Here is a 15,497-nt window from a genome sequence, read left to right as displayed (position 1 = left end):
CTTTATAAGATGATCTCTCACTAAATTTCAAGATAAAAAGTGTTCTCCCTGAGTATGCACCGTTGCCAAAGTTTGTCGTGCCCAGACACCACGTGATGATCGGGAGTGATAAGCTCTACGTCCATCTACAAGGGGTGCAAGCCAGTTTTGCACACGCAGAATACTCAGGTTAAACTTGACGAGCCTAGCATATGCAGATATGGCCTCGGAACACTGAGACCGAAAGGTTGAGCGTGAATCATATAGTAGATATGATCAACATAGTGATGTTCACCATTGAAAACTACTCCATTCACGTGATGATCGGTTATGGTTTAGTTCATTTGGATCATGTGATCACTTAGAAGATTAGAGGGATGTCTTTCTAAGTGGGAGTTCTTAAGTAATATGATTAATTGAACTTAAATTTATCATGAACTTAGTCTTGGTAGTATTAGCATATCTATGTTGTAGATCAATAGCTCGCGTTTAGCTCTCCTGTTTTATTTTTGATATGTTCCTAGAGAAAACTAAGTTGAAAGATGTTAGTAGCAATGATGCGGATTGGATCCATGATCTGAGGTTTATCCTCATTGCTGCACAGAAGAATTATGTCCTTAATGCACCGCTAGGTGACAGACCTATTGTAGGAGCAGATGCAGACGTCATGAACGTTTGGCTAGCTCAATATGATGACTACTTGATAGTTTAGTGCACCATGCTTAACAACTTAGAATCGGGACTTTAAAGACGTTTTGAACGTCATGGATCATATGGATGTTCTAGGAGTTGAAGTTAATATTTGAAGCAAATACCCGAGTTGAGAGATATGAATTCTCCAACAAGTTATATAGCTAAAAGATGGAGGAGAATAGCTCAAGCAGTGTGCATGTGTTCAGATTGTCTGGGTACTACATTCGCTTGAATCAAGTGGGAGTTAATCTTCCAGATAAAATAGTGATTGACAGAATTCTCTAGTCATCATCACCAAGTTAGTAGAACTTTGTGATGAACTATAGTATGCAAGGGATGATGAAAACAATTCCCAAGCTCTTCGCGATGCAAAAATCGGCGAAGGTAGAAATCAAGAAAAACATCAAGTGTTGATGGTTGACAAGACCACTAGTTTCAAGAGAAAGGGCAAAGGGAAGAAGGGGAACTTCAAGAAGAACGGCAAACAAGTTGCTGCTCAAGTGAAGAAACCCAAGTCTGGACCTAAGCCTGAGACTAAGTGCTTCTACTACAAAGGGACTGGTCACTAGAAGCGGAACTACCCCAAGTATTTGGTGGATAAGAAGGATGGCAAAGTGAACAAAGCTATATTTGATATACAGATTATTGATGTGTATTTTACTAGTGTTCGTAGCAACCCCTCGGTATTTGATACTGGTTCAATTGCTAAGAGTAGTAACTCGAAACAGGAGTTGCAGAATGAACAGAGAGTAGTTAAGGGTGAAGTGACGATGTGTGTTGGAAGTGGTTCCAAGATTGATATGATCATCATCCCACACTCCCTATACTTTCGGGATTAGTGTTGAACCTAAATAAGTGTTATTTGGTGTTTGCGTTGAGCATGAATATGATTTGATCATGTTTATTGCAGTACAGTTATTCATTTAAGTAAGAGAATAAATTGTTGTTCTGTTTACATGAATAAAACCTTCTATGGTCATACACCCAATGAAAATGGTTTGTTGGATCTCGATCGTGGTGATACACATTCTCATAATATTGAAGCCAAAAGATGCAAAGTTAATAATGATAGTGCAACTTATTTGTGGCACTGCCGTTTAGGTCATATTGGTGTAAAGCACATGAAGAAAATCCATGCTGATGGCTTTTGGAATCACTTGATTATGAATCAGTTGATGCTTGCGAACCGTGCCTCATGGGCAAGATGACTAAGACTCCGTTCTTCGGAACAATGGAGCAAGCAACTGATTTATTGGAAATAATACATATTGATGTATGCAGTCCGATGAATGTTGAGGCTCGCGGCGGGTATCGTTATTTTCTGACCTTCACAGATGATTTGAGCAGATATGGGTATATCTACTTGATGAAACATAAGTCTGAAACATTTGAAAAGTTCAAAAAACTTTAGAGTGAAGTGGAAAATCATTGTGACAAGAAAATAAAGTTTCTAATATCTGATCGCAGAGACAAATATTTGAGTTACGAGTTTGGTCTTCAATTAAAACAATGTGGAATAGTTTCATAAAATTGTGCCACCTGGAACACCACAACATAATGGTGTGTCAGTACGTCATAACCGTACTATTATTGGATATAGTGCAATCTATGATGTCTCTTACTGATTTACCGCTATCGTTTTGGGGTTATGCGTTAGAGACAGCTACATTCACGTTAAATAGGGCACCATCTAAATCTGTTGAGACGACACCATATGAACTATGGTTTGGCAAGAAACCTAAGCTGTCGTTTCTTAAAGTTTGAGGTTGCAATGCTTATGTGAAAAAGTTTCAACCTGATAAGCTCAAACCCAAATCGGAGAAGTGCGTCTTCATAGGATACCCAAAAGAAAATGTTGGGTACACCTTCTATCACATATCCGAAGGCAAGATATTCGTTGCTGAGAATGGATCCTTTCTAGAGAAGGAGTTTCTCTCGAAAGAAGTGAGTGGGAGGAAAGTAGAACTTGATGAGGTAACTGTACCTGCTCCCTTATTGGAAAGTAGTTCATCACAGAAATCTGTTCCTGTGACTACTACACCAATTAGTGAGGAAGCTAATGATGATGATCATGTAACTTCAGATCAAGTTACTACCGAACCTCGTAGGTAAACCAGAGTGAGATCCGCACCAGAGTGGTACGGTAATCCTGTTCTGGAGGTCATGTTACTTGACCATGATGAGCCTACGAACTATGAGGAAGCGATGATGAGCCCAGATTCCGCGAAATGGCTTGAGGCCATGAAATCTGAGATGAGATCCATGTATGAGAACAAAGTATGGACTTTGATTGACTTTCCCATTGATCAGCGAGCCATTGAGATTAAATGGATCTTCAAGAGGAAGACGGACGCCGATAGTAGTGTTACTATCTACAAAGCTAGAATTGTCGCAAAAAGGTTTTCGACAAGTTCAAGGTGTTGACTATGATGAGAGTTTCTCACTCGTATCTATGCTTAAATCTGTCCGAATCATGTTAGCAATTGCCGCATTTTATGAAATCTGGCAAATGGATAAACAAAACTGCATTCCTTAATGGACTTATTAAAGAAGAGTTGTATATGATGCAACCAGAAGGTTTTGTCAATCCTAAAGGTACTAACAAAATATGCAAGCTCCAGCTATCCATCTATGGACTGGTGCAAGCATCTCGGAGTTGGAATATACGCTTTGATAAGTTGATCAAAGCATATAGTTTTATACAGACTTGCGGTGAAGCCTGTATTTACAAGAAAGTGAGTGGGAGCACTACATCATTTCTGATAAGTATATGTGTATGACATATTGTTGATCGGAGATAATGTAGATTTATTCTGCAAAGCATAAAGGAATGTTTGAAAGGAGTTTTTCAAAGAAAGACCTCGGTGAAGCTGCTTACATATTGAGCATCAAGATCTATAGAGATAGATCAAGACGCTTGATAAGTTTTTCAATGAGTACATACCTTGACAAGATTTTGAAGTAGTTCAAAATGGAACAGTCAAAAAGGAGTTCTTGCCTGTGTTACAAGGTGTGAAGTTGAGTAAGTCTCAAAACCCGACCGCGGTAGAAGATAGAGAGAGAATGAAAGTCATTCCCTATGCCTCAGCCATAGGTTCTATAAAGTATGCCATGCTGTGTACCAGACCTATTGTATACCCTGCCCTGAGTTTGGCAAGGGAGTACAATAGTGATCTAGGAGTAGATCACTGGACATTGGTCGAAATTATCCCTAGTGGAATAAGGATATGTTTCTCGATTATGTAGGTGACAAAAGGTTCGTCGTAAAGGGTTACGTCGATGCAAGTTTTGACACTGATCCAGATAACTCTAAGTCTCAATCTGGATACATATTGAAAGTGGGAGCAATTATCTAGAGTAGCTCTGTGCATAGCATTGTTGACATAGAAATTTGCAAAATACGTACGGATCTGAATGTGGCAGACCCGTTGACTAAACTTCTCTCACAAGCAAAACATGATCACACCTTAGTACTCTTTGGGTGTAAATCACATAGCGATGTGAACTAGATTATTGACTCTAGTAAACCCTTTGGGTGTTGGTCACATGACGATGTGAACTATGGGTGTTAATCACATGGTGATGTGAACTATTGATGTTAAATCACATGGCGATGTTAACTAGATTATTGACTCTAGTGCAAGTGGGAGACTGAAGGAAATATGCCCTAGAGGCAATAATAAAGTTATTATTTATTTCCTTATTTCATGATAAATGTTTATTATTCATGCTAGAATTGTATTAACCGGAAACATAATACATGTGTGAATACATAGACAAACAGAGTGTCACTAGTATGCCTCTACTTGACTAGCTTGTTGAATCAAAGATGGTTAAGTTTCCTAGCCATAGACATGAGTTGTCATTTGATTAATGGGGTCACATCATTAAAGAATGATGTGATTGACTTGACCCATTCCGTTAGCATAGCACTTGATCGTTTAGTTAGTTGCTATTGCTTTCTTCATGACTTATACATGTTCCTATGACTATGAGATTATGCAACTCCCGTTTATCGGAGGAACACTTTGTGTGCTACCAAATGTCACAACGTAACTGGGTGATTATAAAGGTGCTCTACAGGTGTCTCCGAAGGTACTTGTTGGGTTGGCGTATTTCGAGATTAGGATTTGTCACTCCGATTGTCGGAGAGGTATCTCTGGGCCCTCTCGGTAATGCACATCACTTAAAGCCTTGCAAGCATTGCAACTAATGAGTTAGTGGCGGGATGATGTATTACGGAACGAGTAAAGAGACTTGTCGGTAACGAGATTGAACTAGGTATTGAGATACCGACGATCGAATCTCAGACAAGTAACATACCGATGACAAAGGGAACAACGTATGTTATTATGCAGTTTGACCGATAAAGATCTTCGTAGAATATGCGGGAGCCAATATGAGCATCCAGGTTCCGCTATTGGTTATTGACCGGAGACGTGTCTCGGTCATGTCTACATAGTTCTTGAACCCGTAGGGTCCGTATGCTTAAAGTTCGATGACGGTTATATTATGAGTTTATGTGTATTGATGTACCGAAGGTAATTCCGAGTCCCGGATGAGATCGGGGACATGACGAGGAGTCTCGAAATGGTCGAGACGTAAAGATCGATATATTGGACGACTATATTCGGACATCGAAAAGGTTCCGAGTGATTCGGGTATTTTTTGGAGTACCGGAGAGTTACCGGAATTCGCCGGGGAGTATATGGGCCTTATTGGGCTTTAGGGGAAAGAGAGAGGAGAGGTTGGGCGCCCCCCTAAGGCCTAGTCCGAATTGGACTAGGGGGAGGGGCTGCGCCCCCTCCTTCCTTCTCTTCTCTCTTCCCTTGCCTTGACTCCTACTCCTACTACTTGGAAGAGGGGGAATCCTACTCCCGGTGGGAGTAGGACTCCTCCAGGGCGCGCCATAGGGGCCGGCCCTCTCCCCCTCCTCCACTCCTTTATATACGTGGCCAGGGGCACCCCATAGACACAACAATTGATCTCTTGATCTCTTAGCCGTGTGCGGTGCCCCTCTCCACCATAATCCACCTCGGTCATATCGTAGCGGTGCTTAGGCGAAGCCCTGCATCGGTAGAACATCATCATCGTCACCACGCCGTCGTGCTGATGAAACTCTTCCTCAACACTCGGCTGGATCAGAGTTCGAGGGACGTCATCGAGTTGAACGTGTGCAGAACACGGAGGTGCCATGCGTTCGGTACTTGACCGGTCGGATCGTGAAGACGTACGACTACATCAACTGCGTTGTGCTAACGCTTCCGCTTTCGGTCTACGAGGGTACGTGGACAACACTCTCCCCTCTCGTTGCTATGCATCACCATGATCTTGCGTGTGCGTAGGAATTTTTTGAAATTACTACGTTACCCAACAGCACAAGACAAGACGAAGAACTCGCCTCGCAAGCCGAAGACGATGAGTTGTGCGGAGGCCAAACATAAGCCCTGACGCTGGAGGCTAGTCCTGGGGCTAGTGAGGGAGTCCTGGATTAAGGGGTCCTCGGATTGTCGACCTACTGTATATGGGCTAGACTGATGGGCCACTATGGAGCCGAGCTAGAGTGCGGATTCGTGGCCGGATAGGAAATCTTCGGAGTCGTGGAGTGCCCTCCAAGCTAAGTTTAGGCAGGATTTTTCCTTCCCTGTAACTGATCGCCTGTAACCGTAACCCTATTAGTGTCTATATAAACCATGTGGTTTTAGTCTTTAGGGCTAGAGCAACATCCATTACTCCATCAACCTAGGGTTTAGCTCGCCCGATCTCAAGGTAGATCAACTCTGTAACCATATCATACACATCAAATACAATTAAGCAGGACGTAGGGTTTTACCTCTTCGAGAGGGCTCGAACCTGCGTAAACACCGAGTTCATCGTCCCTGTTCCCCATTGATCCTAGATCCACAGCTCGGGACCCCCTACCCGAGATCCACCGGTTTTGACACCGACCCCCCCCCCCAACACACACACAGAGACACACTCATCGATACTCGACATAAACCTCACACTACATCCAAACCACTTAAACCAGAGAAACAAAAGCCCAAGAAGTACTACAAAAGTACAACCCCAAAACAAACAAACACAACGAAACGTTAAAGATGATAGATTGGTGCGGCAAGGCGCGCATCTGCTTCTGGTCTGATAGTAAAATATCCGAAGAAAATTATACATCTCACAATTATCACAGATGATCTCCATATTGACTTAACATGACCTTGTCAGGAACCTCTACAAACCCGGTTACTCTTCACAACAATATAACATCATCCATGTGAATTGGCCAAAAAAGAGTACAAACAAAATCAGTATTAAAGATAAAAGGTATAAAATCATGCTGGAGAGAGGAGTCTTCGTGTTTTGTAGTCTAAACATGCTTCTAGTCAGAATTTGGGAGGAGTTAGTGAAAAGTGGACGTGGAGTATGTGATCCCGAGCTTCGATGATCTCGGATGAACAATAAAATCCAAAAAAAAAGAAAAATATTCAAAAAGTCAAGAAACATTGATGTTTTTGTCTACATGCATGCAAAATTCGTGATGAAATTACATGTGTGGAGGTGTGGGAAAAAATGATGTTCCAAAAAGTGTTTTTGGAAGCACTTTGGATCATCAAATATTTTTTCACACCTCTACAAATGTAATTTCATCATGAAGATTTGCATGCATGTAGATAAAACATCAATGTTTCTTGCCAAAAAAAATCAGATTTTTTAAACTGTTTACTATTTTTTTCGGATTTTGCTGTTCATTCGAGATCACTCGAGCTCTGGATCACATGAGTATTTTCGGTGAAAAACTTGCTTCAACGTGAAAAATCAGAAGAAAAAAAAATGGGCCGTGCCGTGCCGGCACGCGGGCCTTGCCTCGCAGCCCATGCATGCCGCAGGCCTTGGCATGGCCTGTTTAGCCGCGTGCCGGACCGAGCACGCGTTGTTCTGGGCCGGCCGGCGAAGTACGGGCCGTTTGGCCAGCTATAACCCTCTCCCTCGTAACCCCTAAAAAAAAATAACCTCTCCCCCGCAAAAAGGAAAAGAAAAGGGAAGCAGATCGAACCCTCTCGTCGGCATTTCGCCGAGCACACGGCATGCTGTCGCTCCGGCGCATCCTCCGCCTCCCCGTGTCCTCCTCCCGCGGCCCCCGCCGCCTCCTCTCATCCCACCGCCGCGCTCCAGCGCACCCGGCCGCGGCCACCGGGGACGACGAGTGGAACGACGCGTGGGAGACCGCATGGCTCCCGGGCGACTCCCCCGCCTCCTCCCCGGCACCCGCCGCGCCGTGGGAGTCCCCCACCTCGGAAGCCGCCGCGGCCACCGTCCCGGCCGTATCCGCCGAGGTGGACCCTGACACGAAGGCCTTCGTCGCCGACATGGACGAGCGCTGGGCTGAGCGCCGCGCCGCGACGAGGCGGCTGCGCGCTCCTTCTCGCCCCACGGCCGCCGAGGGAGCGGGCGGCGCCGGGGCGAAGAAGGCAGGGGCGGACGAGTACAGGACGAGGAAGCAGCGCGTGCACGCTGCGCTTTGGGTGAAGGAGATCGACAAGATGGAGGAGGCGCGCCTCGGCGGCGGCGGCGGTGGCCGCGGGGCGGCCGACGACATCGACCGGCTTCTTGACTCGTGCTCAGAGTGCGTTGCTGCTCTTCTATCCTTCATTTTTTGTTCTCCAACAAAGCTGCGATTTGTAGCTGTGGTTGCTTAGTGTCATCAAATTGCTTGGTTATATTCGATTGCTTGTGATACACCGCACTTGTTGAACTAGTTTCCCACTAAAACCCCATTTACATGCGACATAATATAGGCGCCTAGTATCACATGACTTTTTAATTACAAATGCAAGTGGTAGAATTGTTGCGGTGTGTATCTTCTTCAGAGGGTTTATGACAATTTTTTTTTTGAAACTGCATTGTTTCTCCTTCGTTTTGCAAGGAAGATGGATCATTGAGATAGTCTTTTTTTTTTCTTTTCCGTTTGTGGAAACGGTTGAGACAGGGTATGAAAGTGCGCCAAATTTCAATTGCATCATGTAAAATGCCTTAACTAGTGTGATGAGAAATGTGAGGACTACAGCTAAGTGTAACCAGTAAGGTCCATTTGTACTGCGCTTTCTTGATTGCTGGTGGATTATCCGGTGAAACCTGTACTTTTTGAAAAATCAGGCTGAATTATGTATAATATGCATGTGATGACTGTTCAATGGCCAACACTCAAATTAAGTTTGGATGAAGTGTCTACTTGAGATGCTCACACGAAATTTGCTGTGAGCTCGTTCACTGCCTGATGTGTGATTATGCATTCTGATACGATGCAATGCATTTGGAACGGATTATAACCATTTTACACTGGTAACTCCAAGTTGAGCTTGGGAGCATGTGCTCCTGTCTTAAAAATATAGCATTCTACACCTTCAAAATTCTTGAAAAAGAGCACACATAGTCTCTTGCAAAGTTAGTGCAAAAACTTGCATTCTTGTGCCCTGTGGAAAAGGGATGGGTTCAGTGCATAAAAGGTTGCTATTCTAGGCACAACAGTTGTGCCCTGTGGAAAAAGAATGAATTCAGTCCATAAAAGTTGCTATCCTAGGCATTCATTCTTTTCTTCTCTGCAAAGAACAGAAACTAGCATGTTTTACTATGAAAATTAACAGGTGCGTAGTACACCTCCCAACTATGTCTTGAGTCCAAATATCACCATGAACTCCAAAACCACCCACTTTACTCCGCAAACTCTTAAAACTGGTTCAATATGACTTTGGATGTCGTGGCATTCATGTAGGCAATTTTTTTGGGTTTCCTGGCATGCCACTTGACGTGGCGTCCTAGTTAGCAATAGTGAAATAAAAACAACAATGATGTTTGGCTGGCACGGCAGTGGGGCTGCCACGTAGCACCGACCCTGCCCAAGTGTCACAGTCGGTGTTTTGTTGCCAGCCAACATCATGGAGTACATGAGGATGAATACCCATGGGCGCTCAGTCCTTGTGGCATGCTCCTTATTTATGTTTTCTTGCCAACATGTTTTTTTATGACTAAGCGATTTTGGCTTGTCTGGATCTCATGTAAGCGAAACTGTGACATATGAGGGTGCCACGTCAGGCAAAACACACGATGAGTGAACAGTGGACGGTTTTTAAAGGAACCAGGGTGGGGGGGGGGGGGGGGTGTTAAACTGAACAATTTTGGAGTTGATGGTGAATATCAAATATGAACTCGGGATATAGTTGAGGGGTGCAAAATGAAGTCTGCCATTATGCTGAAGCTTCCAATCCAGCAGTACGATCTCACAAATTATTTACACTGGTGGTTTATTCTGAATCTAGTAAATATCAAATTTATTTTGCTTCATTATACTTGAATACTGTACAGTTTTTGTTTGAGTAATAGCAAGTCTTGTAGTTGAATACTGTTATCTCTTGCTGAATAATGGATGTGTGTTATCTTTGTTCTTTCCTTTCCCGCTCATCACTTAGTTGACAGAAGTAGGCACCATCTAAGACTAAAATGACAGTTGAGTAAATGCACGCTTGACATCTTATTTATCCAATGCCTTTTGTGCTTTGGTTGTATTGCCTCATAACCGGACCACCGTGGCCATTAGGCTTTTATGGCCTATAGTAACCTGTAGGCTGCAATCCAAGTGCTTGCAGAAGCGTTTCGTAATTGAAATGAAAAAAAAAAGTTATTTCCCTACGACAGGAATACCGTGATTGGCAGACATATTGTTTTCCTTCACTCATACTTCTAGGTTTTGTTAATATACTTGGTGCTCCAGAAGACATGGTTTCCTTACAGTACTCTGCTCGTGAAATGAAATGCAGGATCTTTGATTCCGGCAACGCTGATTTTGGCGATTCAAAGATTCCAGGCACCGGTGAGATCAAAACCAAGCCGGATGGTTGGGAGACTACCTCGAGGGGTCAGGACGGTAACATATGGGAGATCTCACAGCGCGAGGAGGACATTCTTCTCCAAGAATTTGAGAGGCGCATTGCTTTCAGCAAACAGCAGGTCATAGTTGACACAATAATTTCTTTGTTAAAAGTCTCCAAATTCCAAAATGACACTGAAACTGTGGTTGCAGATTGCTAGCTTCATCAAAACTCACATATTTAGTCGAAGACGGCCTATCGACGGATGGAAGTACATGATTGAAGAAATCGGCCCCAACGCGAGGAAAGGGAAGGGGAGCGTACAGAGGCTACCAAGTGTGACTGATCCGGCCACGCAGCCGTTCAGGGAGGAATCGCCTGTAATTGCGTCTGCTGGTGGTTCCTCCTCTGGTCCTCCCCCCTTCAGAGGAAACCGACATTACTGATGTTCAGTATGCATGCAATCCCCTGCCGATTTTCATTGCACACATCCAGGCTTTGTGGCTCCAGAAGTGCACTGGTGGCTAGATTCCTTGTGGAGAAACTTTGTGTATTTTCTGGGTCATATATGCTTCCTTGTGCTAAAAAAAAAAACTCAGCAACGCCATCGCTCTGCCACTCGGAGACCAATCTTTTGCTACATGCTAGGGTTAAGATGATATTTTCAGCAGAGATGTAATTGTGGAGGAAATGATGGAAAGGCATATCCAGACCACATGCATTTTGATGCACACAAGAAGAATATCTAGAGTGAGTAAAATTTCGAGGGCAAATCCAGGTTCAACCATGCATAGTGGACTACTCCCTTCGTTCCGAATTACTTGTTGCGGGTATGGATGTATCTAGATGTATTTTAGTTCTAGATACATCCATTTCTGCGACGAGTAATTTAGAACGGAGGGAGTACTGAATTAGGTCAACGAGTTACACCAATCTTACACCACTCCTTGAACAACTGTTGTGAATTGTGATGTTTGTGAGGAGATGGATTTGAAACATAGAAAAGAAAAGTGAGTTTGTGAAGTATTTTCCTTGAAGTGATGTTGATGTATGCAGGCAGCAATGACTAGAGGTGGTAGCACATCTTCAACGCGGATCACCAAATGGACATCATCAAATTTCCATTGAAAAGTAGAAGATGTTAGGTGTGGAGTTACGTGGTCCAACTGAGAGTGAGCCATGCAAATTTCCGGACTACCCCAAAGCTCCCCAGTTAGAGGATGGATTTGTGTGATTTTGGACGCCCGAACCATTTCACGGAGATTTGATGACTTGCGTTAGGTCTAAAAGTGTCCGGACCATCCTGTCCAATCTTTACAAGCATTTTAGTGTTCTGCATTGGAGACGGGCTAATGCATGAGATGGATGAAGTGAAGCTCGTATTTGTTTTCTTTCTATGTCCTGGTTGTAAAAGGTTATGTTATTCTTCATTTTGAAACAACTGCGAGTAAAATGTAAAACGGGTCTTCTTGCTATTATACAGTGCAATTCTTATACTCCCTCCATGCCTGCTTTTTATGAGCAGCCAGCAATGTTACATCAAGACTACTGGATGCAGTTTTGAAGATTCAGAGTATTCTACATGCAACTTTGAAGATGGTTACGTCGGTTCCGTGCATTCATACTTTTACCCAGTGCATTCATACTCCCTCCGTTCGGAATTACTTGTCGCAGAAATGGATGTATCTAGATGTATTTTAGTTCTAGATACATCCATATCCGAGACAAGTAATTCCGAACGGAGGGAGTACTTTGAAGATGGCTGTCTTAATGGTTTTGTACCAAGTTTTATTAGCATATTTTTATGTAATATGATTTGAACTGTTCTTCAGGATGATATGCTGGATCACCATTCAAGAGCAAAAGACTATCAAAGATTTGATTAGGTCTGTGATATACATCTATAGAATTTACATCAGTCAGGATGCACATTTTTGCGCGTGCAAAGGTTACTAGTCCCTCATGACTTATACTCTGGTAACACACGGCAGCGAACCCAACCACCGTGCTACACGGTACACCAGCACCACACACACTCACACGCATACCCGAAACCACACAAGCATGGAAACAAAAGCCAATGAAGCACTAAAGAAGTACAGCCAAAAACAGAGAACCAAGTGCGAAACAAACAACAAGAACAGCCCAAAAACAGAGAACTAAGTGCAAAACAATCTACAAAACCCTAAAGAGGAGAGGATGGAGCGGCAAGGCGTACATCTGCTTCAGAGTCTGATAGTAAGATGCCACGAGATAATTATACGGTACATCTCACAAGTAATGATAGATGAACTCCAAGTTTATTTGACATCACCTTATTGGCAACCTCTACAAACCCGGCTACTCTTCATAGCAGCATAGCACCATCCTGGTGAATTTGGCCAAAACAGAGTATAGGAAAAGAACCCCAGTATTAAAACTTACTTACAAGGTATGAAATCACATGGGAGAGTTTCAAGAACAAAAATCACGTGGGAGAGGTAAGAGTCCTCCTCAGAGGAAATTCAGGTTGCGTAGCTGTGTCAAGTGCCTGGGAGGAGTTGGTGAAAACTTGCTTTTAACTATGTCAGTGCTCCAAGCTGGAGCGAAGAGAAATTAGGTTCAGTTAATAAAGAACTCAACCTTCTAATAAGGGACCTACAACGTTTCGTGTCCTGTAATTCTAGCTAGCTTTGCCTTAGGAGCAATCTCATTGATACAATGTTCAGAGCGCAAGCTTCTCCCATTTGGTGTGGTATTGAATAGTCTGGAGCTACTCAAAGAGAAGCTTATTTGGAATGCCCCAGTGCCAAATAAGGTAAACATATTCAGTTGGATAGTACCTTGTGATAACCTTACTACAAACAACAATAAATTCAAAAGGAAGTTGGAGATTGACAACATATGCAGTGTGTGTTGCTGTGAAGCTGAAACTAGTTTTCATGCCACCTTGAGAATGGAGATGGGGAAAACCTGGAGCATTCCTGATGAAGCTTGTTTTAAATACACTGGTCCTGACTGGCTGCTGATCCTTTTGTTGAATGTAAGCAAGGATAAGTTAGCTAGAGTGAGCACTAGAGTTTAAGTTAGCTAGAGTGAGCACTAGAGTTTAAGTTAGCTAGAGTGAGCACTGTTAACAATTTCAGGTTGGGGCATGTCCAGACAGAGATTGGTCATTTTGTAGATGATGACTCTGTAAACTCTCCTTTTATGAATCAATGAAAACCTCTCTTCCCTCAAAATAAAGTATAGCACCAACAAATGATGAAGTTAACACAACAACCCGTAAGTCAATTCTACCGTTCCAATCATGAAAAGATCAAGCCAATATAAAAGGCAACAGTTTAACCAGTTTTAGGTTTCTAGCAAACATATTCAATATACCGTGTGTTAAAAACACAATGGTAGGCCTGTAGTCGTGCTACATCGAGACTTGGCAAAACAAAATAGACACGGAAGCTTGACAACTCAGAGGAGATAAACAAGCAATTGAACAATTGGTCCTATTTTTATTTCAAGTCGTTTAATATTCCTAGGATGATATAGGCAAGGCAAAAACATTCAAAAGACAATTGTGCACCTGATCTTGCTTACGCTCTATTGTCTTTTTCGAGACAGAAAACACAGTTCTGTTCACCAAACACAACTTTCAGGTTCCATCCTAAATTAACAGCATCCACCTAAGAAATCCAGCAGGGCGGAGGCAATTGCTTTGTTAAAAAATTGGTTATGAAAATCAATGTTGAATGCAAATCTACTACTTCGATGCACACCAAATCAGCCAGACAAACTAACTACAGTTCTAATCAGCAACCAGTTCATCAGCAAAATATGGAACGGCAAAGCACCACATGACAACTAGAGTATATGTATTGCTGGCTCTTATTAGTCCACAACCGAGTGGATTTTCAATCCTCCAATCCCCTTGATAACAACCATCATACTGTAACTGTCACTGTCAGCAACAACAAAAAAGACATACTGTAACTGTCTTGCAGCTAAGAGGCAGCGGCAGAGCCAGACGCAGCAGCGGCATCTGCAGGAGCGGCCTCATCGTCCTTGTGCTTCACCATGCCCGAATCGACCAGGATGGGCACCTCCGCGGCGAGCCACGGCGCGAGCCCGAGGCACAGCGCGTGCGCGAGGCCGAACCGCGGGCAGTTCTTGGCCCAGAGCGGCTTGAAGTGCACGGTGAGGCAGATCTTCCCCCCGCGGTACATCTGCATCCATGTCCAACAATCACAATCCACAACCAAGAACCCACACAACACACGGCGACGTAGACGGCACGGGAAAGAGGAAGCGTGATCGCGGACCTTGTGGGTCTTGCCGTCGAGGGTGGGGAGCTCGATCTCGGGGGCGACCTGGGGGTAGGCGACGGGGATGTCGAACTGGAGGGGGAACTCGTAGCGGCGGAGGTTGTGGACGTACCAGCAGGTGCCCTCCCAGCGGGTGCCCTCCGGGTTGGCGGCGGAGATGCGGAACCAGTCGTTGTCCTTGGCCTTGTTGACGGAGGTGTAGGCGATGAGGGCGCGGTACTCCTCCTTGAGCCGCTGCCGCCACGCGTCGCCGTCCCGGGGCCCCGCCCGCGTCGACAGCAGCGGGATCTCGCCCACCACGCTCTTCGTGCCCTTGTCCCACCCCTCCATCGCCGCTCCGACGATCTTCTTGATTTCCTCTGCTCCGCCTCTGCCCCTGCCCCTGCCCCCTTCTTCTTCTGTGGATCTGTCTATCCCCCGATGCGATTCTCGGGACTGCTTGGATTTCACGCCGACGGCTGCTCGTGGCCGTGGGGAAGGAAGGCACGGGTTCTCTGACTTGCGGTGGCCAAGTCAGGGGCGACTTAGCGACGGACAGCCGTCGGATCAAGGATCCAAGGAGGCCTCGGGCACTGTTCAGAATGTTGTTCACTTTATTTTCCCTGCGATGAGAAATTTGTATAACTCGAACATCAAGATTACTTTTTTTTGCGAGTAAACATCA

General features: G+C 44.2%; 2 protein-coding genes across 2 annotated transcripts; one reads left to right on the top strand and one right to left on the bottom strand.

Annotated features, from left to right (window-relative positions):
• Positions 1–7,673: 7,673 nt before the first annotated feature.
• On the top strand, positions 7,674–11,324 carry LOC125552799 (mucin-like protein). The gene is made up of 3 exons (XM_048716483.2): positions 7,674–8,296; positions 10,485–10,674; positions 10,748–11,324. The coding sequence occupies exons 1-3, from the start codon at positions 7,758–7,760 to the stop codon at positions 10,979–10,981; spliced, it is 963 nt and encodes a 320-aa protein (XP_048572440.1). The 5' UTR covers positions 7,674–7,757; the 3' UTR covers positions 10,982–11,324.
• Positions 11,325–14,366: 3,042 nt separating this feature from the next.
• On the bottom strand, positions 14,367–15,291 carry LOC125552800 (ubiquitin-fold modifier-conjugating enzyme). The gene is made up of 2 exons (XM_048716484.2): positions 14,831–15,291; positions 14,367–14,734 (listed from the first exon to the last, which is right to left on the bottom strand). The coding sequence occupies exons 1-2, from the start codon at positions 15,161–15,163 to the stop codon at positions 14,513–14,515; spliced, it is 555 nt and encodes a 184-aa protein (XP_048572441.1). The 5' UTR covers positions 15,164–15,291; the 3' UTR covers positions 14,367–14,512.
• Between the last annotated feature and the right edge of the window lie 206 nt (positions 15,292–15,497).

The sequence above is a fragment of the Triticum urartu genome, chromosome 4A, assembly GCF_056163025.1.
Source record: "Triticum urartu cultivar PI428250 chromosome 4A, HENAU_Tu73, whole genome shotgun sequence".
Lineage (NCBI taxonomy): Eukaryota > Viridiplantae > Streptophyta > Magnoliopsida > Poales > Poaceae > Triticum > Triticum urartu.
The sequence above is the reverse complement of the archived record's forward strand: the minus strand, read 5'-3'. Positions and strand labels throughout refer to the sequence as shown.

Coding starts and splice junctions, on each gene's coding strand:
- LOC125552799 (XM_048716483.2), top strand. CDS start 7,758: ATGCTGTCGCTCCGGCGCATCCTCCGCCTCCCCGTGTCCTCCTCCCGC. Junction 8,297..10,484: donor CTTCTTGACTCGTGCTCAGA/GTGCGTTGCTGC, acceptor AATGAAATGCAG/GATCTTTGATTCCGGCAACG. Junction 10,675..10,747: donor TTGCTTTCAGCAAACAGCAG/GTCATAGTTGAC, acceptor CTGTGGTTGCAG/ATTGCTAGCTTCATCAAAAC.
- LOC125552800 (XM_048716484.2), bottom strand. CDS start 15,163: ATGGAGGGGTGGGACAAGGGCACGAAGAGCGTGGTGGGCGAGATCCCG. Junction 14,735..14,830: donor TCGACGGCAAGACCCACAAG/GTCCGCGATCAC, acceptor ACATGGATGCAG/ATGTACCGCGGGGGGAAGAT.